Genomic DNA, 21,783 nt, shown 5'->3' on the forward strand with positions numbered 1-21,783 from the left:
CGCCATATACGGTGATAATGTTGAGCTGTCACGTCCTTCCTAGCCATTATCAGCGTAGGAATAACCTCATCCGGAATGCCTTTCTCTGCTAGGATCCGGCGTTCAACCGCCATGCCGTCAAACGCAGCCGCGGTAAGTCTTGGAACAGACAGGGCCCCTGTTGCAACAAGTCCTGTCTTAGAGGAAGAGGCCACGGGTCCTCTGTGAGCATTTCTTGCAGATCTGGATACCAAGTCCTTCTTGGCCAATCCGGAACACTGAGTATTGTTCTCACTCCTCTTTTTCTTATGATTCTCAGCACCTTGGGTATGAGAGGAAGAGGAGGAAATACATAGACCGACTGGAACACCCACGGTGTCACCAGTGCGTCCACAGCTATCGCCTGAGGGTCTCTTGACCTGGCGCAATACCTCTGTAGCTTTTTGTTGAGGCGGGATGCCATCATGTCCACCTGTGGCAGTTCCCACCGACTTGCAATCTGCGTGAAGACTTCTTGATGAAGTCCCCACTCTCCCGGGTGGAGGTCGTGCCTGCTGAGGAAGTCTGCTTCCCAGTTGTCCACTCCCGGGATGAACACTGCTGACAGTGCGCTTACGTGATTCTCCGCCCAGCGAAGAAGTCTGGTGGCTTCCGCCATTGCCACCCTGCTCCTTGTGCCGCCTTGTCGGTTTACATGAGCCACAGTGGTGATGTTGTCTGACTGAATCAGAACCGGTTGGTCGCGAAGCAGGGTCTCCGCTTGACGTAGGGCGTTGTATATGGCCCTTAATTCCAGGATGTTGATGTGAAGGCAAGTCTCCTGACTTGACCACAGACCTTGGAAATTTCTTCCCTGTGTGACTGCCCCCCACCCTCGGAGGCTTGCATCCGTGGTCACCAGGACCCAGTCCTGAATGCCGAATCTGCGGCCCTCGAGAAGGTGAGCACTCTGCAGCCACCACAGGAGAGACACCCTGGCCCTGGGGGATAGGGTGATTAACCGATGCATCTGAAGATGTGAACCGGACCATCTGACCAGTGTCATGAGTTCCTGAGCTTTCTCTATCGGGAGATAAACCCTTTTCTGGTCTGTGTCCAGAATCATGCCCAGTAAAGGCAGACGAGTCGTAGGAATCAACTGCGACTTTGGAATATTTAGAATCCAACCGTGTTGCCGTAACACTTCCAGAGAACGTGCTACGCTGATTAGCAACTGCTCTCTTGACCTCGCTTTTATGAGGAGATCGTCCAAGTATGGGATAATTGTGACCCCTTGCTTCCGCAGGAGTACCATCATATCCGCCATTACCTTGGTAAATATTCTCTGAGCCGTGGAGAGACCAAACGGCAACGTCTGAAATTGGTAATGACAATCCTGTACCACAAATCTGAGGTACGCCTGATGAGGTGGATAAATGGGGACATGAAGGTATGCATCCTTTATGTCCAGAGACACCATAAAATCCCCCCCCCCCCCCCCTTCCAGGCTTGCGATGACCGCTCTCAGCGATTCCATCTTGAACCGGAACCCTTTCAGGTACATGTTCAGGGATTTTAAATTCAATATGGGTCTGACCGAACCGTCCGGTTTCGGTACTACAAACATGGTCGAATAATAACCCCTTCCTTGTTGATGGAGGGGAACCTTAACCACCACTTGTTGAAGATACAATTTGTGAATTGCAGTTAACACTATTTCCCTCTCGAGGGGGGAAGCTGGCAGGGCCGATTTGAGGTATCGGTGAGGGGGCATCTCTTCAAATTCCAGCTTGTATCCCTGAGACACAATATCTATTGCCCAGGGATCCAACTGGGAGTGAACCCACTTGTGGCTGAAATTTCGGAGACGCGCCCCCACCGGGCCTAGCTCCGCCTGTGGAGCCCCAGCGTCATGCGGTGGATTTTGTGGAAGCCGGGGAGGACTTCTGTTCCTGGGAACTAGCTGTGTTGTGCAGCTTCTTTCCTCTGCCCCTGGCAAGAAAGGACGCACCTCGGACTTTCTTGCTTTTCTGTGATCGAAAGGACTGCATTTGGTAATACGGTGCTTTCTTAGGTTGTGAGGAAACATATGGCAAAAAATTTGACTTTCCAGCAGTAGCTATGGAGACCAGGTCCGAGAGACCCTCCCCAAACAATTCCTCACCCTTGTAAGGTAAAACCTCCATGTGCCTTTTTGAGTCGGCATCACCTGTCCATTGCCGAGTCCACAGGACCCTTCTGGCAGAAATCGACCTAGCATTTATTCTAGAACCCAGTAGACTAATGTCTCTTTGAGCATCTCTCATATATAGGACAGCGTCTTTTATATGCCCCAGGGTCATTAATATAGTATCCTTGTCTAAGGTATCAAGTTCCTCAGACAGGGTGTCCGTCCATGCTGCTACAGCACTACACACCCAGGCCGACGCGATCGCTGGCCTCAGTAAGGTACCTGAATGTGTATAAATGGACTTCAGGGTACCCTTTTGATTTCTATCCGCAGCATCTTTGAGGGTAGCCGTATCCTGTGACGGCAGGGCTACCTTCTTGGATAAGCGTGTTAAAGCTTTGTCCACCCTAGGGGAGGATTCCCAGCGTAACCTGTCCGTTGGCGGGAAAGGATATGCCATACGAATCCGTTTGGAAATCTGCGGTTTTTTATCTGGAGATTCCCAAGCCTTTTCACATAACTCATTTAGCTCGTGTGAAGGGGGAAAGGTCACCACCTGCCTCTTTTCCCCATACATATGAACCCTCTTGTCAGGGACTGATCTGTGATGTGCAACACATCCTTAATTGCTATAATCATATAACGGATGGATTTAGCCAATTTTGGCTGTAACTTTGCATCATCGTAATCGACACTGGAATCAGAATCCATGTCGGTATCTGTGTCAACAATTTGGGATAGTGGGCGCTTCTGAGACCCTGACGGCCTCTGCGACATAGGATCAGGCACAGGCTGAGACCCTGACTGTCCTAAGGCTTCAGCTTTTTCCAACCTTTTATGCAAGGAATTAACTTTATCATTTAAAACCTTCCACATATCCATCCAATCAGGTGTCGGCGCCGTCGGCGGAGACACCACATTCATTTGCTCCCGCTCTGTTTCCACATAGCCTTCCTCGTCAAACATGTCGACACAGGCGTACCGACACACCACACACAGGGAATGCCCTTTTTGAAGACAGTTCCCCCACAAGGCCCTTTGGAGAGACAGAGAGAGAGTATGCCAGCACACACCCCAGCGCTATAAACCCAGGAATAACACAGTAACTTAATGTTAACCCAGTAGCTGCTGTTTATATTGATTTTTGCGCCTAATTATGTGCCCCCCCTCTCTTTTTACCCTCTTCTACCGTGTATCTGCAGGGGAGAGCCTGGGGAGCTTCCTCTCAGCGGCGCTGGTGAGTGCTGAGGAAGAAGCCCCGCCCCCTCGACGGCAGGCTTCTGTCCCGCTTAAGTATGTATTTTCTTGGCGGGGGCTCATACATATATACAGTGCCCAACTGTATATATGTTCACTTTTGCCAAAAAGAGGTCCAAATGCTGCCCAGGGCGCCCCCCCCCGCGCACCCTGCACCCTTACAGTGACCGGAGTATGTGAGGTGTGTGGGAGCAATGGCGCACAGCTGCAGTGCTGTGCGTTACCTCAGTGAAGACCGGAGTCTTCTGCCGCCGATTTCGAAGTCTTCTTGCTTCTCATGCTCACCCGGCTTCTGTCTTCTGGCTCTGCGAGGGGGACGGCGGCGCGGCTCTGGGATCGGACGACGAGGGTGAGATCCTGTGTACGATCCCTCTGAAGCTAATGGTGTCCAGTAGCCTAAGAAGCAGGACCTATCTGCAGAGAGTAGGGCTGCTTCTCTCCCCTCTGTCCCACGATGCAGGAAGTCTGTTGCCAGCAGAGCTCCCTGAAAATAAAAAAAACCTAACAAAATACTTTCTTATAGCAAGCTCAGGAGAGCTCACTGAACAGCACCCAGCTCGTCCGGGCACAGATTTAAACTGAGGTCTGGAGGAGGGACATAAAGGGAGGAGCCAGAGCACACCAGAATCTAAATTCTTTCTTAAAGTGCCCATGTCTCCTGCGGAGCCCGTCTATTCCCCATGGTCCTTACGGAGTCCCCAGCATCCACTAGGACGTTAGAGAAATATTATAATTTATTACTCACACTTCAAATGTTTATACAATCAAATCTCATAAAACAGTTACACATTTTAGATCTGCTTGTGCATAATTTCCATGTTATATATTCTGAAAAAACTGTTTTGATCATATGCTCATTAATTTCTTTTTCTAGGGATACTCGGGATGAGGTTCTAGAACATGGTGAGTTCTTTGTTCATTGCCTAAAATAAGTCTTGTTCCATTAGCTAGAGGGGTCTCCCCATATTTATACTGCTGCTTTTTCACAGAGCTGACTGTTGCTGACCGTCGCCAGAAACGGGAGATCCGACAGCTGGAACAGGAGCTGCATCGGTGGCAAGTGTTAGTGGACAGTATAACGGGTCAGTCATTTATTTTCCCTTCACTGCAGTTCTTTCAGGCTTTATTTTGCCTAAACTAAAGAGAAGTGTCTTTATCTTTGTTAGGTACAAGAGTTTGTTAAGAAACTAGTATAGCGGTCTGCTTTATACAGGTTGAGTATCCCTTATCCAAAATGCTTGGGACCAGAGGTATTTTGGATATCGGATTTTTCCGTATTTTGGAATAATTAGATACCATAATGAGATATCATGGTGATGGGACCTAAATCTAAGCACAGGATGCATTTATGTATCATATACACCTTATACAAACAGCCTGAAGATAATTTTAGCCAATCTTTTTTATAACTTTGTGCATTAAACAAAGTGTGTCTACATTCACACAATTCATTTATGTTTCTTATACACCTTATATACACAGCCTGAAGGTCATTTAATACGATATTATTATTAACTTTGTGTAAAAGTTTGTGCACATTGAGCCATCAAAAAACAAAGGTTTCACTATCTCACTCTCACTCAAAAAAGTCCGTATTTCGGAATATTCCGTATTTCGGAATATATGGATATGGGATACTCAACCTGTATGATAAAATGGGTTCACTACGGCTGGCCGGCGGTCGGGCTCCCGGCGACCAGCATCCCGGCGCCGGGAGCCCGACCGCCGGCTTACCGACAGCTTGGCGAGCGCAAATGAGCCCCTTGCGGGCTCGCTGCGCTCGCCACGCTACGGGCACGGTGGCGCGCTACGCGCGCCACACTATTTTATTCTCCCTCTATGGGGGTCGTGGACCCCCACGAGGGAAAATAAGTGTCGGTATGCCGGCTGTCGGGCTCCCGGCGCCGGTATACTGAGCGCCGGGAGCCCGACCGCCGGCAAACAGAAGACCACCCGATAAAATAGTATTGTTAAGTCACACAGCTTTGATGACACAGTGTGAGTAAAATCAAAGCTTCTTAAAGTAACGCTCTAAGAAGTGGGAAACAAATGCTTAAACCTTGCTATTGTATAATTATGGATTTGTTTTCCCCATGTGACTTGCGGTGATATTTTTGTTTGTATATAGCCATCTTTCTGCTCTGAATGAAATAAATGCAGTAATTGGGGATTTGTCAAGCTGCATAAATTGCATTATAGATTGCCACGTTCCAACTGGTATGGCTATCACTCACCTCTCTGTCCCTCTGCTCTAGATTGTAAGCTCTGACGATCAGGGCCCCCTTTTCTCACTTATACCACCTCCTCCTCCTACCCAACCTAGGGGTTCAGGCAGCACTGCCTTTGTGTGTATTTGCTGTAATATCTAAGGGCCAGGGGGTAAATGTATTATAGCGGCACAAATCGTGCCGCTATAACACTTTCTGCTTCACCTCAATACCGAGGCGAAGCAGAAATGGACATCGACAAGACGTATAAACATCTCGTCTGACGAACTCCCCCCGCCAGCAACGCCCCCCTGACCACACAGCGCATCAGCTTAGTGCTGATGCGCTGTGCCTCCCTGCCCTGCTGGCACCACTGCGCATGCGCGAGAACTCTGTGTTCACACGAGATCCTCTGTGCAGTCTGGAGCCGGCACCCACATCAGCCAGGGACAGCTCTGTCCCTGCTGTGCAGATAGGGCATCACCAGCTGCAGCTGTCGGAACAGTCAGCGATGCAACCGTTCATACATAGCATGCCAATATGAGGGGGCAATCTGTTAGATAGCAGCGCCGATATGGACAGGGGCACATAGCTCCCCTGTCACTGAGCCGCCACCGCAGCTGTCATACATGGGAGAGAAGCGGTATTAGTGCACATAACATGCGCTGATGCTGCTTCTTCCCCATAACAACATATAATGCATTTACCTCCAGAAGTACTAAGCCTGAGAGAGAGAGAGAGAGAGAGAGAGAAAGTGGAGAGTGATAAACTACCAACCAGCTACTGTCATTTTTCAACCTTCTTGTAACATGATAGTTAGAAACTGATTGGCTAGTACTTTATCACTCTCACTTTATCACTTTTAAAGACTTCGTACATCTCCCCTTAACAATGCAAATCATTGGATGATCTAAGTCATTTATCCGTTGAACATCTTTTACACTTCATATCTTACGTCTGCACTGTTTTTGTTGATGCGTTAGGTGCTGTAGACCCCTTGTAGTGCCATATAAATATATGATAATAACCTTCTTGATGCCTAAGAACCATTACAACAAAAAGCAAATCTGCCTTACTTATATAGGCCATTAGTAACAGCTGCATACATATTTCAACACTTTCATTACAAGAGGTGTGTCATTCTTTGTTGACCAGTTCACAACTAACAGCCTTTCAATGTGTTAAACGAAGAATAATTTTTCCTGTAGCCACTATTAGTGCAGTCCTACAAAGTTACCCTTAAATTGTTATCTAGGTATTCCAATAATGTATACTTTATGTAATATATGACATAGTGATAGGGCCTAGCATGACATGTCGCTCACTGTTATATTAGACTGCACTGTGTCAGTGGTGACAGGCGAGAGAGATCTGAGACTGATCTTCTGTGTGTAGCCGCCAGGGCCTACATACACTTCTTGGACATGTTACCATTGTGGTGTATGTAACAGGATTTCCATTGCTCAGTGTGTTGTTATTGTTTTCCTCATTGTAATGTTCCGTTTGCACACTATGGGCCTAATTCAGCATGAATTGTAGTTGTGCGGGGTCTCCCCCCACCCTGCTGAAATGCGAGCGCTTCGCTGAACAGCAAAGTGCTCTCATATTAAGGGTAGCCCTATACCTGTGCTGCAAAGGCAGACGGCGGGGGCCACCTTGTTTTGGGTCACAGTGGCTTTGTGTGATGTCATGAAAGCCGTCGCGATGCAGTCCGCCCCACAAACGGTCAGGACATACCTCCTTTGTCCGGACCATGCCCCCCCAGTGCTGTATAGATGCCCATTAGACGCTGCATCGATGCGCCCGCCCCACAAACGCCTCTGCCTCTCAGTCAGGCAGAGGCATTCGCATAAGTGAGATGCCGTCACATTTCACTGTGTGCGCACGCGGAGTACGGCCCCTGCGTGTGCGCACAGTGCTTAAGGTCTTCGGTGTGCTACCGGCTGCCTCTTACCTTCACTCTGGAGTTCACTACTAGCCGGCTTGCGGGGGGACGAGTCTTTGCGGAGGTCGAAGTTGCGGCTGTCCCTCTGCATACCGACCGCGCCATTACAGTGGTGCTGTCCCGCCACGAGGACGCCGTTTCCTGCTCCCTGCTGAGGACGTCTGGCCGGGGAGGCGGCAGGTACTGTACATAAACAGCAGTCTGCTCTCCACACTGCATATTGGAAACATTCTCTGGCTGTGGACTCTGCCATCCGGACCTGGGTAGCTATACTTGTGCAGTGGGGAGGTTATTCACTGGCAGCCCTGCAAGCTGTTCATGTGGCCGCCATTTTAGGCTGGGATTGGATACCTTACTCATGTGTGGAACCCAGTCTTGGTCTGGATAAGTGCTGTGCTTGACAAACAGCACTGTAGTTCTGTGATATCAGAGTTCTCCTGTTGTATTATATTGGAGCTGCAGCTCCTGAGGCATCACAGCTGTTCTCATGTTATATAACTACAGTGCTGCTGCCCTCCTGGACATTACAAGCATTATTCTGCTATCTTACTTCTATGCTGCAGCTTCTGAGACACTACCTGAGTTATCCTGTTATATTCCATCAACACTACTGCCCTCATGGACACTACGGGTGTTATCCTGTTATATTATTTCAGTGCTGCTGCTCTTCTGACACTACAGGCATTCTCCTGCTGTTCTATATCAGCACTGCTGTCCTTCTGAACGCTACGGGCGTTATCTTGTTATACTATCTCAGTGCCGCTGCTCCTGTGACACTACTGGCACTCTGCGGTTACATTATATCAGTGCTGCTACCCTCCTGGACACTACGGGCATTATCCTGTTATATCATCTCAGTGCCGCCTCCTGTGATAATACAGGTGATCTCCTGTTATATTGTATCAGTGCTGCTGCTCTCCTAGACACTACGGGCGTTATACTGTTATGTTGCCTGGGGATAGAGTTAATTTGCTGTGTTTGAAGGGCGGGAGGCCGGGAGCCGTGGCAAAGTTAGAAAAATTTGCTAGATCCTCACAGACTTCTCAATCTGCTAGACATGGAGACTTTAATCCACCTTCACCGACGCAGGATGAAGATGTCTCTGCTTCAGCTAACCCTACACAGTCTACCCAACAAATATTACAGGCAATTTCTGCGTCTGAACAGAGGGTCACTGATAAAATCGGACAAGTACAGGTGGACGTCTCTCTGCTTTATCAAGATCTGCAGAAAATTAGAGAGAGAGTGGGTGAAACTGGGCACCGGATCTCGGCTCTTGAGGATACTACGTCTCCCCTGCAAAATAAAGTGGATGACTTGTCGTCCCAGATGGTATCCATGCAAGCGAAACTATCTGATATAGAGGGGAGGCTTAGGCGCAATAACATTAGATTTGTTGGACTCCCTGAACGATCTGAAGGTGCGTCCCCTGAGACATTCCTTGAAACTTGGCTGGTCAAGCTGTTTGGTAGAGATGCATTTACTCCTCACAATGCTGTGGAACGGGTGCATAGGCTCCCCTCACGCCCCCACCAGGAGCACCAGCAAGGACCTTCATCGCACGTTTATTACATTACAAAGATCGGGATGTTGTTCTCCGTTTGGCTCGGACACAAAGCCCCTTGCAATTTGAAAATCATCCTATATCTGTCTTTCCGGACTTTGCTCTGGAAGTGCAGAAAAGCCGTTCACGGTATATTCAAGTCAAAAGAAAGCTTCGAGATCGAAATATTAAGTATTCAATGCTCTTTCCAGCAAGGTTACGAGTGGTCTTTAACAATACTACTCAGTTCTTCGCCAATCCGAGGGATGCTGAGGACTGGTTGGAGAGACAGCCACGTGCTCCTCGCTGAGGGACCTGTTTCGTGCATATCCTACTGTTTCACTGACAACCCTTTATTTGTTTTTATTTTTCATATTATGCACTGCTAGTGAGTGGTCGGTGCATGTAATGCAAGCCTCCAATGTGTCCATAGTAATATGTACCTATTTACTTGTGAGGGTTTTACTGAAAGAACTGATTCATTTGCATATGTTACATGTTGTAGTGTTCTGCTGGGTAACTGTACCTCCTATTGTACTATATAGGGAGTTCCTGCTGGATATAGTGTAGGGATCCCTTCCCTATCCCCTAGAGATGGTTTTCACTAGGCTAGTTTAATTCTCACCCCCCCCCCCCCTCCCCGTGTTCTTTAGTTATGGGAATTAGGTATGCCTTCTGTTCTCAAGGTTATACAGGGAGGGTGTGGGTGGGGTTAGTTTGTTTTTGTTCTTGCCATTATTATGTGCTAATGTGTGTCTCTCTTATAACTCTGCTCTGTGTGCTGGGAGATGCTGTGTTGATGAGTGGTCTGGATATGTAATGTTATACATCAAAACCCCTGACCAATGTGATTTTTCTGTGGGGTACAATCTGCCTCTTTCTGATCTATCCTGCTATTCCCTTTCTCTTAACTTTCTATGGCTACTTATCCTGTGGGGGCTCCGCCTGCTCGGCTGGAATGTCAGAGGTTTAAATGACAAGATTAAGAGGTCTTTGGTTTTATCCCAGGTCAAAAAATATCAAGCCGATATAATCTGTCAGAAACGCATTTAATGGGCAGCAAGGTTATGGCACTTAAGAAGCCCTGGATAAGTCACATGTTCCGCTCTACATTCTCCTGTAAATGCAAGAGGTGTGTCGGTGCTTATTAGAAAAACTGTTCCATTCAAGTCCAGTGAAGTAGATACTAATGGTAGATATGTTTTTTTTGCGTGCCCATGTTAATCGTAGTTTGCTGCAAATATTAGCCGTTTATGTTCTTCCTCCGTACAACAATTAGATTCTTCGGCAGGCCCCAAGTTTGTAGCTCAATCCCCCAGCGACCCCTACAATCTGTCTCGGGGACTTTAATAATGTAATGGATACACACCTTGATCGGTGTGCCTACTCCTCAGTCTCCTTCTCTTACTCCGTTTGCACGACTGGTTGCAGAGATGGGGTGGGTGGATATATGGAGAACTCGTAATATGGGTACTAGTCAATACTCCTGTCACTCTGCTACTTTCCACACACTGTCTCGCATAGATCTGGCTTTAATTTCTTCTGATTTGTCTTCAAATGTGTTGGAGGCAGAGTATCTTACTAGGGGTATCTCTGATTATTCTCCTGTATCTCCCACCTTGAGTGTGGATCAAAATAGGGGAGCACGAATGTGGAAACTCAACCCATTTTGGTTGAATTTACTGGGAGCAGGCTCGGACTTGGTCACATCTTGGGAGGGCTTCCAGTCTGCTAACTCGGCTCACTTGGATCTTGCTGTTCGGCATGATGCCTTCAAAGCTTTTATGCGAGGCTCGTTTATTAAAAGAATCTCGGAACTTAAACTATTCAGTAGGCGAGAGGAGACTCTCCCGGAGGCTTTATGCCGACGGCTGGAGGCTAAATACGTGTTATCTCAATTGTAATCTGACAGAGTATTATGGCAGGATGCGCAGACGGAGTGGTCGGATTATCTGTTTGAGAAGTCCAAACGTAGGTTGCTATTTTCCAGGCATGAGCAATACTTTTAGGCTGAAATGGGGGGAAGTTATTTGGCCTTTTTAGCTTGAGGGGAGTCTAGTAATGTTGTTCAATGTATACGAAACTCTCAGGGCCAACTACGTTATTCTGGGGCAGATGTGGCAGAAGTTTTTCGTAGCTACTATTTATCATTGTATGCCTCTCGGGTCTTCTAAAGTACAACTTCAGGAATACCTGGCACGGGTTACGTTGCCGAGTTTGTCACAGGAGGCTATCAACTTATTGGATGCTCCATTCACGTTGGAGGAGGTGGAAGCGGTAAATCCACCACCCAAAATTTACGCAGACTGTTCTGCCATTTACAAAGGAATGATTTGGTGGGGTCGGGGGCAGTGGTGGTGTCACTTGACGCTGCGAAGGCCTTCAACTCCGTAGAGTGGATGTATCTTTTGGGGTGTGCTTAAGAAATTCGCCTTTGGGCCACGGTTTATAAGTTTAGTCCAACTGTTGTACTCCTCCCCTATGGCTCGTGTATCGGTAAATGGGTTTACATGAGCTAAATTTCCACTACAGAGAGGAACCCGTCAAGGGTGTCCTCTGTCGCCAGCACTATTTGCTATCGCTATTGAGCCATTGGCAAGTCTATTGCGTACAACCACTGATGTATGTGGTGTTAAGGTTGGTGAGGCTATGGACGTGGTGGCTCTGTATGCAGACTATTATTATTTTATTATTATTATCCTTTATTTATATGGCGCCACAAGGGTTCCACAGCGCCCAATTGCAGAGTACATAAACAAATAATCAAACACGAAAACAGCAACTTACAGTTGATGACAGTAAAGGACAAGTACAGGGTAAATATAGTTACATCAGCAGATGACGCTGGAATAAGTATCGGGTGGCAGAAGAGCACATGAGGGAAGAGGGCCCTGCTCGTGAGAGCTTACATTCTAAAGATATGCTATATTCTCTTTCATCCACTAGGGGACACTGGAACAGCATTATACAGTAGGGGTGTGAAGCTTGCAACCGGAGGTGTGGCACAATCTAAAATTAAACATTGTCTGCACAGCCGGCTCCTCACCCTTCACGCCCCTCATCCCTCAGTTGGAAAAATTGTGCTAGGAGGAAAGAAGCACGTGGGAGCTCTGCTCCATAAAGAATTATTTTTTTATTTTTTGTGTGTGTTTAGTCATTAAGACTGGCCCAATCCCTCCTATCTAAAAGGAGGTTGCAGGCTTTATCAAAACAAAAAGGGGCCCAATCCCTCCTAAATGAAAGGAGGGTGCAGGCTTTACTAACAGAAGTTCGGACTACGTCAACCTACTAAAAGGGGGACAAGTGTCTTCAGAATTGAGAGACAAGGATCCCAGCTAAAGGGATCTACATCTCTCAACTGGAAAATCCGATGCAACATCAGGATTACAAGTACAGTGAGTACTGGTGGTAACAAGACCTAGTTCGTATTAGTCCCAAGGAGCTCCTATACCCTAATGGTTAGGGCTCCCGTCCTGCAGCCCTGTTTAACTACAGCATAGAGTGCACTGCTGCCTTCTCACTAACACTGACAGTCTAGCAGCGCAGCTTCCCCCCCTCCATCCACCGGCTCTGTCAGTGTCTCCCACGGCTGGCAGCTGCGGCATCCATCTCCCTATGCCGCTCTTGGCGTACACTGTCCCACGCTCCCTTCCTCCGGCTCTTTCAGTGTCTCCCGCGCATCCAGCTCTCCCTATGCCGCTCTTGGCGTACACTGTCCCACGCGCCCTTCCTCCATCAGCACATCAAGCGGAGGTTCGGCGGGGACGGCAGGGGGATAGTGATACGAGCGGGAAGGGACCCGGTTTTATCCGCGCTGGGCGTTACAGTACCCGGGAGGGCAGTGGACCCAGAGCGCGGGAGGAGGCAAGAGAGGAGCAGTGACTCCAGTATACAGCGGGACCTGGGCTCCAGCCACCGATACAAAGTATTCACAGTATTGTGGTTTAACACAGGAACGCTCAGGCCAAGGCCCTGGGTTAGAGGCCACCGAGTATGTGATTTTATAAACACTGGGTTTAGACAAGGTGTACTTTAATTTTCAGTGGTGACCATTTTTAAATAAGTTCAAGGCGCCAGAATGCTGAACAGTAGGGCTGTACGCCCCCATCAGTGGTGCCATATTTCCTGGCCAGTCAGATCAGGGGGAGGGGTTTTAATATTGAATACTCCCTCTGCTGGCTGCTTGTAGATAGACTAATGCAAAGGATTTTCCACGTGTTTCAATCAGACATGCTAGACATGTTATACTTAATCAATTTCAAGGGACTTCTAATACAAAGATCCTGTGAAAATAATGGGAACGACTGGATATCAAACCCGACCTCAGAACTGAATCACAGTTGGGTGTACGCGGTTTGCAACGAGGCTGCTGTTTAAAATAATTTTTATTTATTTATTTTCTCAATGAAGCCAGCCAGGTGAATCCAGTGTACATTTGTTCCCGTCATCCGCTACGGTATTCCGTTGCCTATTGTAAAGATAAAATACACTGCAATGTATTCTGTGGGGGTGCATTTTCAACATCAAATGCACAAAACAAGCCCGCTAAGCCGTATTACCAGCACGTTAAATCCAGTTACCTTTGGCGTACATCTAATATAGATGTCTATACATAATGTCTCCAACGGACGCTGCTGACAGGTCCGATGGAGGTGGGAGCTTCAGATACTGACACCCAATTCAGCGCTACCTGTATCAGCAGTTGGTGGTTTTGTAGGTGATAGTTGGAGTATTTATATTAATAAAGTGTTTATTCTCCAGCGGTTTTGAAAATACTCTTCAGAGCTCCCAATATTCCTACGGCTTTTCTCCTCCTCACAGGTGAAAGTCCGGCTGAGTGGTATGTATATGTTTATCTAAGTAAAAAGGAAGGAGTTGCTCAAATCAGTGAGCAATACGGTAAACAGCCCGGGGGTGCGCAACAGTTGAGAACGGGCAGAAAACTTTTAAGTATGGGCTGAGGACCCATCCTAAAACGGGGAGGAATTCATAGTTAGAATTACTCTGTCCACACAGGTATAATACGATGGCCGAAAATGGTAATCCCCTTCCTACCCTAGCGTAAGAGTGGGGAGAGATGGTGGCTTCGTAACGGAGGGCGAACCGTTAGAGGCGAAAATGAATTGAGGTAAAGAGTGGGCGGCCGGTAAAGGCTTCCAAGTTACCCAAACACAATTTTTGACTAGCGGAGCATATCTGAGAGTTAGCCATGTATACTTATCAGGCTACTAAGGAGGTTAGCATCCCGATCTCAGTTATATAGCCTAATGGTTCGGGGACTAACAGAATTTCGGATTCCACAGATGGGCTCACCTCTGCCTAGTCTGTAAAGGGGACATTCTTATTTTTTATAGTCCCTCTGAAGAACAGGCATATGTAGTTTGGAATTGACCTAGCGATCCAACCTCTAAGTGCAAGACCATCTCAAACGGACCTAGGATGTTCGTGTTTCGGTAAAGAGGCTAGAGTTACCGGTTTGGAAGACTTTTTTTCCTGGGAAGGGAAGCTTTCCTGGGTCCAAAAGAGAGTCAGACAGAATTTCTGCCTACCGGGTATCATAGAACTGGGCCAATAGGCAGTAGAAGTGACCCTGGTCCATTATTCAACTAGTTTGGTTCCCAGTCTGGTTCTGGTGGAGTCTCGGATAACAGAGACTGTTCCAAATAGCCAGTAATCAGGTCTCTACAAAATCTCACCTTAGACCTCCTATGGGGGGTAGGGGTTGGAAGGCGGAGCCTGGGTCCGAGACTTAAAGGGGGTTTGTCTCCTTACATTAACAATAGACAACGAATTAACAACGCCCAATCTGTGATTCCGTTCAAAAGCGATAGGAATTACTCACGAAGATTCAGAACTTACTACTAAATACCAGACGGTCAGACTGATACTCAATTTAAAAGTTTTTAACCAGTTCTAACGGCCTATAGACTCAAGATGGAATCAATCCAATCTGTCATTACTGGCCTAGAATAAGGGGAGTTCAGGGTGTCTGGGGGCATAGAGAATGCATACCTTCAATATCCCGATTTGGACTCCTTACCAAGCATACTTACGAGTCGTACTGGTGAAGGATGATTACCTGCTGCGAGCTTGCCATTTGGTGTATCTTTGGACCCGAGAATTTTTAGAACGATCAGGATGATATGGGTCGCAAGATTGAGACGGTTAAGGGTCACGATCATACCTTATCTAGACGATCTGCTGATCAGGGCCTCCTTTCAGAACAGCTGGCAAAGATGCTCAGACGACCCATCAATTTCTCACTCAACATGGGTGGATTCTGGATTTCCAGAAATCCAACCTAATGCCAACTCAAGGGACTCAATTTCTAGGTCTCACAGAGAACAAGATCCATGTCATACAGAGGCTGGTGGCTCAAGTATTACAGGCACAGCTGGTTTCCTTACACCTGGGTGTGCATCTGCTAAGGAAGATGGTGGCGTCTTGGGTGGCTCTACAGTATGACAGATTTCAGGAACCTCATTGCCCAGGGAGCAGGTTCGCACTAGTTTCTATAGCGCAAATTGCGGATTTTACACGGGTCCAACCTTCCCTAATTTGGTGGTCGTTACATAGAAATCTCGCAAAGCAGCCAGAGATTCTGCATTTGGGATTGGAGGATCCTCGCAACGCATGCCAGTCTCAGAGGTTGGAGTGCCGTCCCTGAGGAACATCGGTTTCAGAACAGAGGGACCTCACGAGAGAGCAGTCTATTCCATGGAGATTCTCGAGCTGGGTGCAATTACAATGTAACTTGTCTTAGCTGGAGGCTTAGTGATGGGTCACCACTTGCAGATGCAGTCGCACAATGTCACAACGATGGCATACATAAACCGTCCAGGAAGACCAAGGCACAAGATGGCATTTTGATCTGGTTTTTGGGCAGAAAGGCGCAACTGCGTTCTTTCGGCATAGTTCTTTCCAGGAGTGGAGATCTGGGAACCAGGTTATCTCAGTCGCCAGGACATGCATCCAAGAGAGTGGTGTCTACACCCACAAGTTTTCGAGATAGTTGTAGGAGGATGGGGCCTACCTCGAGTAGACCTCTTGGCATCACGACACAACCATAAACTGCCCAGGTATGTGACCAGAAAGAGGGATCCAGCAGCGGAAGGAGTGGACGCATTGACACTCTCTTGGTTTTACAGAACCTTTTCCTCAGACCCAGGGTAATAATGGAGGCCAAAACGGATAAGAGTGTGGGCACTTCTCATTGCACAAACTGGCCCCGCATCGGTTGGTACTCTGATTTGAAGAGGCTACTAGCGGAAGATCCCTGGAGGCTACCTCAGCGAGATGACCTACTATCACAGGGGCAGTTCCTCCATCCAGACATGATCAGGTTGCGTTTAACGTACTGGTTATTGAGTCCCGAATATGGTGAAAGACAGAAATACCAAATGTGGCTTTTCCTACAACAATTGCAGCTAGGAAGCCGGTCACTATTACAGTATATGGATGACAGCATAGACTGGTGTCAACGAGGGTTGGTTTCCAGGATATTACTCCTGTGTAGACTTTTACATTTTCTCCAGGCCGGTTTACATGGACGCCTACGTTTAGGCTCCTTGAAGGTTCAGATTTCGGCCCTCTCCATCATTCTTTTAACAGCGCTTAGCATCTTTACAGGATTTTCAGACTTTCTTTCGGTTGGTGCTGAGTATACAACCTCCTTTCCGTCCTCACACAACGCCGTGGGACCTAACCTGGGGGTTGGCCTATATCAGATCGGCTTTAGAACCTTTAGAAAGAGCAGGATTAAGATATCTTTCCTGGAGAGTCACGCTGTTACTTGCCTCAGCTTCGGCCAGACGGGTCTCTGTTTTGGGGGCTTTATTGTGTAAGAGTCCCTTTTCTAAATTTCGATTCAGACAGGGCGGAACTCAGTACGACAGAGTTCTTCCGAAGATAGTTCGGGGTTTCAGGTAAACCAGCAAATTGTGGTTCCATCTTTTCACGGAGTTGCAGATGGGGACGTGTCTTTGAACGTTGTCAGAGATTTACGGAATTACGTACAGGTTATGTCGTACATCAGACAGTAGGAACATTTTGTTTGTTTTATTATGATAGTCCAAAGACAGGTTTGCCAGCATCTAAACAAATTTTGGCCAGATGGATTAGGCTTACTATTCTGAAATAGTTATCCTGTGTGAACCGGGTTCAGGTTGGTACCAATACCACCGGATCCGTGGGTGCCTCCTGGGTGGCCGCCAGAGGTGCCTATACTACTCAGCTTTGCAGCGTGGCAACGTGGTCATCAGCACACACGTTCACGAGATTCTACAAGTTTGATACGTTTGCGTCCGGAGATTCTAAGTTTGGACGTTTAGTTTTGCAGGACTCTGACAGCACTCCCACCCTTGATAGTAACTTTGGGACGTCCCCTACTGTATAATGCTGTTCCAGTGTCCCCTAGTGGATGAAAGAGAAAAGAGGATTTTGGTACTTACTGATAAATTCATTTCTCTGAATCCTCTAGGGGACACTGGACGCCCGCCTCGGTGCTGTCAGCCTGCTGTGTTCAATAACAGTTCATGCAAACAGTGTTAGTTTTCTGTTAACAGAATTCTTGGATGCTGTTTGAATTGTTGTACGGTGGGCTCCTCGCCATTGGTTGTAAGTGTCATGTCCTATTCTCTCGGTCAAATTTTCCAAACTGAGGGATGAGGGGCGTGAAGGAGGAGGAGCCGGCTATGCAGACAATGTTTAATTTTAGATTGTGCCACACCTCCGGTTGCAAGCTTCACACCCCTACTGTATAATGCTGTTCCAGTGTCCCCTAGAGGATTCAGAGAAATAAATTTATCAGTAAGTACCAAAATCCTCTTATTTCTGCAAGATGCACAGGGATCCTTACAATCTATGTTATGAATAGTTAATACATTTGGTACCTATTCAGGTCTGTTAATTAATTGTGATAAGTCGAGTATATTCCCTATTTCGGGCCATGTTCCTGCGGATACTCATGCAGTGCATCCCCTACAATGGACGCTGCGGTTTAAATACCTAGGTATTTGGATCAAGCCGCAAGCCTCAGAATATGTGACTCAAAATATTGACCCTGTTGTGGCACAATATAAGGTGAAAGCTCATGCCTGGAGAAAGCTACCCTTATCAGTATTGGGACATATCAGTTTATTTAAAATCTCTATCCAACCCAAATTTTTATATGTTCTACAAAATTCTCCTGTGTATATCCCGAAGAAAGTATTTAGTGGCATTGAGAGTGTTCTATCATCATTCATCTGGGGTAATAAGCCAGTTAGAGTGTCTATTAAAGTACTGTATAAATCTAAACTTTCAGGGGGATGGAGTCTCCCCAACCGTAGGTTTTATTATATTGCTGCTCAGCTGGCTCATTACTCTAGCTGGATAACAGGCACCATAGACCTGACTATGATGGTTTTTTTGACCGAGCGGGTGGGGTCCTCTTTTTCCTTTTCTCCTTTGCTATTTCTGCTTTCCGGCCTGTCGGTTGTTGTTCTTCCCCAGTTGCTGCGTCAGGCCTTACTGGTTTGGCGTTTCGCACATACGCTCTATGACTGGTCGCATCATGATGACAACTCTCCATTGTGGTTTAATGCTCTATATCCTGAACTCTTTACACTGTCGTTGGATAATATTTGGCTTATGAAGGGTATAATATCAATAGGTCAATTATACAGTGGGGGAGTATTTAAGTCCATTCAGCAGTTGAAGGTTGAATTCGATATCCCCAATACAGCTTTATTTAGGTATTTACAATTGCGACATGCAATACAGGCTCAGTTTTCCTGGGAAGCCCCGGGCGTGTCAGCTTCACCTCTTAGGGTGTTGCTGGCTGGCGTGGGTTCGAAGGGGAAGGTATCTTATATCTATGCCGCTATTAATGATAAGTTAAACCCTGAACAACTAGATGCTCTTAAACTAAAGTGGGAAACAGACTTGGGACGTCTCTCTAATGAGCAGTGGATCCAACTTCTTGGATCCATCAAGTATACCATTCCCCCCTGTATTAGATTTCAGCAAGTGTTTTTCTATGTGCTACATAGAGTTTATCTTACACCTGTATCCCTACAGCGAGCTTGGCTTAGAGCTGGTTCTCTTTGTCCTAAGTGCCGGGCTGAGAATGCTGGCTTCTGGCATGTGATATGGGACTGTCCATTAGTCTATTCCTTTTGGGAAAAAGTTTGGGAGGATGTGCTGTTGACAACCCCTTCCCTTCCTGGTCTAACTTCAAAACTCTGTTTATTTGGATTAGATCTTGAAGAGATGCACTCTTTGTTACTGTATAAATATGTACTGTGTCTCACTACACTGGCTAAAATAAGAATTTACTCACCGGTAATTCTATTTCTCGTAGTCCGTAGTGGATGCTGGGGACTCCGTAAGGACCATGGGGAATAGACGGGCTCCGCAGGAGACTGGGCACTCTATAGAAAGATTTAGGACTATCTGGTGTGCACTGGCTCCTCCCCCTATGGCCCTCCTCCAAGCCTCAGTTAGGAACTGTGCCCGGAAGAGCTGACACAATAAGGAAGGATTTTGAATCCCGGGTAAGACTCATACCAGCCACACCAATCACACCGTATAACTCGTGATAGGAACCCCGGTTAACAGTATGATAACAACGGAGCCTCTGAACAGATGGCTCGCAATAACAACCCGATTTGTGTAACAATAACTATTTACAAGTATTGCAGACAATCCGCACTTGGGATGGGCGCCCAGCATCCACTACGGACTACGAGAAATAGAATTACCGGTGAGTAAATTCTTATTTTCTCTGACGTCCTAGTGGATGCTGGGGACTTCGTAAGGACCATGGGGAATATACCAAAGCTCCCAAACGGGCGGGAGAGTGCGGATGACTCTGCAACACCGAATGAGAGAACTCCAGGTCCTCCTCAGCCAGGGTATCAAATTTGTAGAATTTTGCAAACGTGTTTGCCCCTGACCAAGTAGCAGCTCGGCAAAGTTGTAAAGCCGAGACCCCTCGGGCAGCCGCCCAAGATGAGCCCACCTTCCTTGTGGAATGGGCTTTTACAGATTTAGGCTGCGGTAGTCCCACCGCAGAATGCGCCAGCTGAATAGTGCTACAAATCCAGCGCGCAATAGACTGCTTAGAAGCAGGAGCACCCAGCTTGGTGGGTGCATACAGGATAAACAGCGAGTCAGTCTTTCTGACTCCAGCCGTCCTGGAAATATAAATTTTTAGGGCCCTGACTACGTCCAGCAACTTGGAATCCTCCAAGTCCCTAGTAGCCGCAGGCACCACAATAGGTTGGTTCAAGTGAAAAGCTGAGACCACCTTTGGGAGAAACTGAGGACGAGTCCTCAATTCTGCCCTATCCATATGGAAAATCAGATAAGGGCTTTTACAAGACAAAGCCGCCAATTCTGAAACCCGCCTGGCCGACGCCAGGGCCAACAGCATGACCACTTTCCACGTGAGATATTTTAAATCCACAGTCTTAAGTGGTTCGAACCAATGTGATTTCAGGAATGCCAAAACCACATTGAGATCCCAAGGTGCCACTGGGGGCACAAAAGGAGGCTGAATATGCAGTACTCCTTTTACAAAAGTCTGAACTTCAGGCAGTGAAGCCAGTTCTTTTTGGAAGAAAATCGACAGAGCCGAAATCCCCAGTTGAAATTCCTCCGTCGGGGCCTTCATGGCCTCACACCAAGCAACATATTTTCGCCAAATGCGGTGATAATGTCTTGCGGTGACATCCTTCCTGGCTTTGATCAGGGTAGGGATGACTTCCTCCGGAATACCCTTTTCCTTCAGGATCCGGTGTTCAACCGCCATGCCGTCAAACGCAGCCGCGGTAAGTCTTGGAACAGACAGGGTCCCTGCTGCAGCAGGTCTTGTCTGAGCGGCAGAGGCCAAGGGTCCTCTGTAAGCATCTCTTGAAGTTCCGGGTACCAAGCTCTTCTTGGCCAATCCGGAACCACGAGTCTGGTTTTCACTCCTCGCCTTCTTATTATTCTCAGTACCTTGGGTATGAGAGGTAGAGGAGGAAACACATAAACCGACTGGTACACCCATGGTGTCACTAGAGCGTCCACCGCTATCGCCTGAGGGTCTCTTGACCGGGCGCAATATCTTTTCAACTTCTTGTTGAGGCGGGACGCCATCATGTCTACCTGTGGTTTTTCCCACCGGTTGACCAGCATTTGGAAGACTTCTGGATGAAGTCCCCATTCTCCCGGGTGGAGGTCGTGCCTGCTGAGGAAGTCTGCTTCCCAGTTGTCCACTCCCGGAATGAACACTGCCGTCAGTGCTAACACATGATTCTCTGCCCATCTGAGAATCCTTGTGGCTTCTGCCATCGCCATCCTGCTTCTCGTGCCGCCCTGTCTGTTTACATGGGTGACCGCCGTGATGTTGTCTGACTGGATCAGTACCGGCTGGTTTTGAAGCAGGGGTCTTGCCTGGCTTAGGGCATTGTAAATGGCCCTTAGCTCCAGGATATTTATGTGAAGAGAAATCTCCTGATTTGACCACAGTCTTTGGAAATTTCTTCCCTTTGTGACTGCCCCCCAGCCCCGAAGGCTGGCATCCGTGGTCACCAGGACCCAGTCCTGTATTCCGAATCTGCAGCCCTCTAGTAGATGAGCCCTCTGCAGCCACCACAGCAGCGACACCCTGGTTCTGGCCGATAGGGTTATCCGCTGTTGCATCTGGAGATGGGACCCGGACTATTTGTCCAACAGG

General features: G+C 47.6%; 1 protein-coding gene across 1 annotated transcript in view; it reads left to right on the forward strand.

Moving 5' to 3' along the window:
* The window catches only part of MCRS1 (microspherule protein 1), a 55,164-nt gene that overhangs the window by 16,198 nt on the left and 17,183 nt on the right, over positions 1–21,783 (forward strand). Inside the window, exons 8-9 of the mRNA XM_063952670.1 lie at positions 4,260–4,288; positions 4,375–4,467. Of these exons, the coding sequence (XP_063808740.1) occupies positions 4,260–4,288; positions 4,375–4,467 (122 nt within the window). The remainder of the gene's footprint in view (positions 1–4,259; positions 4,289–4,374; positions 4,468–21,783) is intronic.

Source organism: Pseudophryne corroboree, chromosome 2 (genome assembly GCF_028390025.1).
Source record: "Pseudophryne corroboree isolate aPseCor3 chromosome 2, aPseCor3.hap2, whole genome shotgun sequence".
NCBI lineage: Eukaryota > Metazoa > Chordata > Amphibia > Anura > Myobatrachidae > Pseudophryne > Pseudophryne corroboree.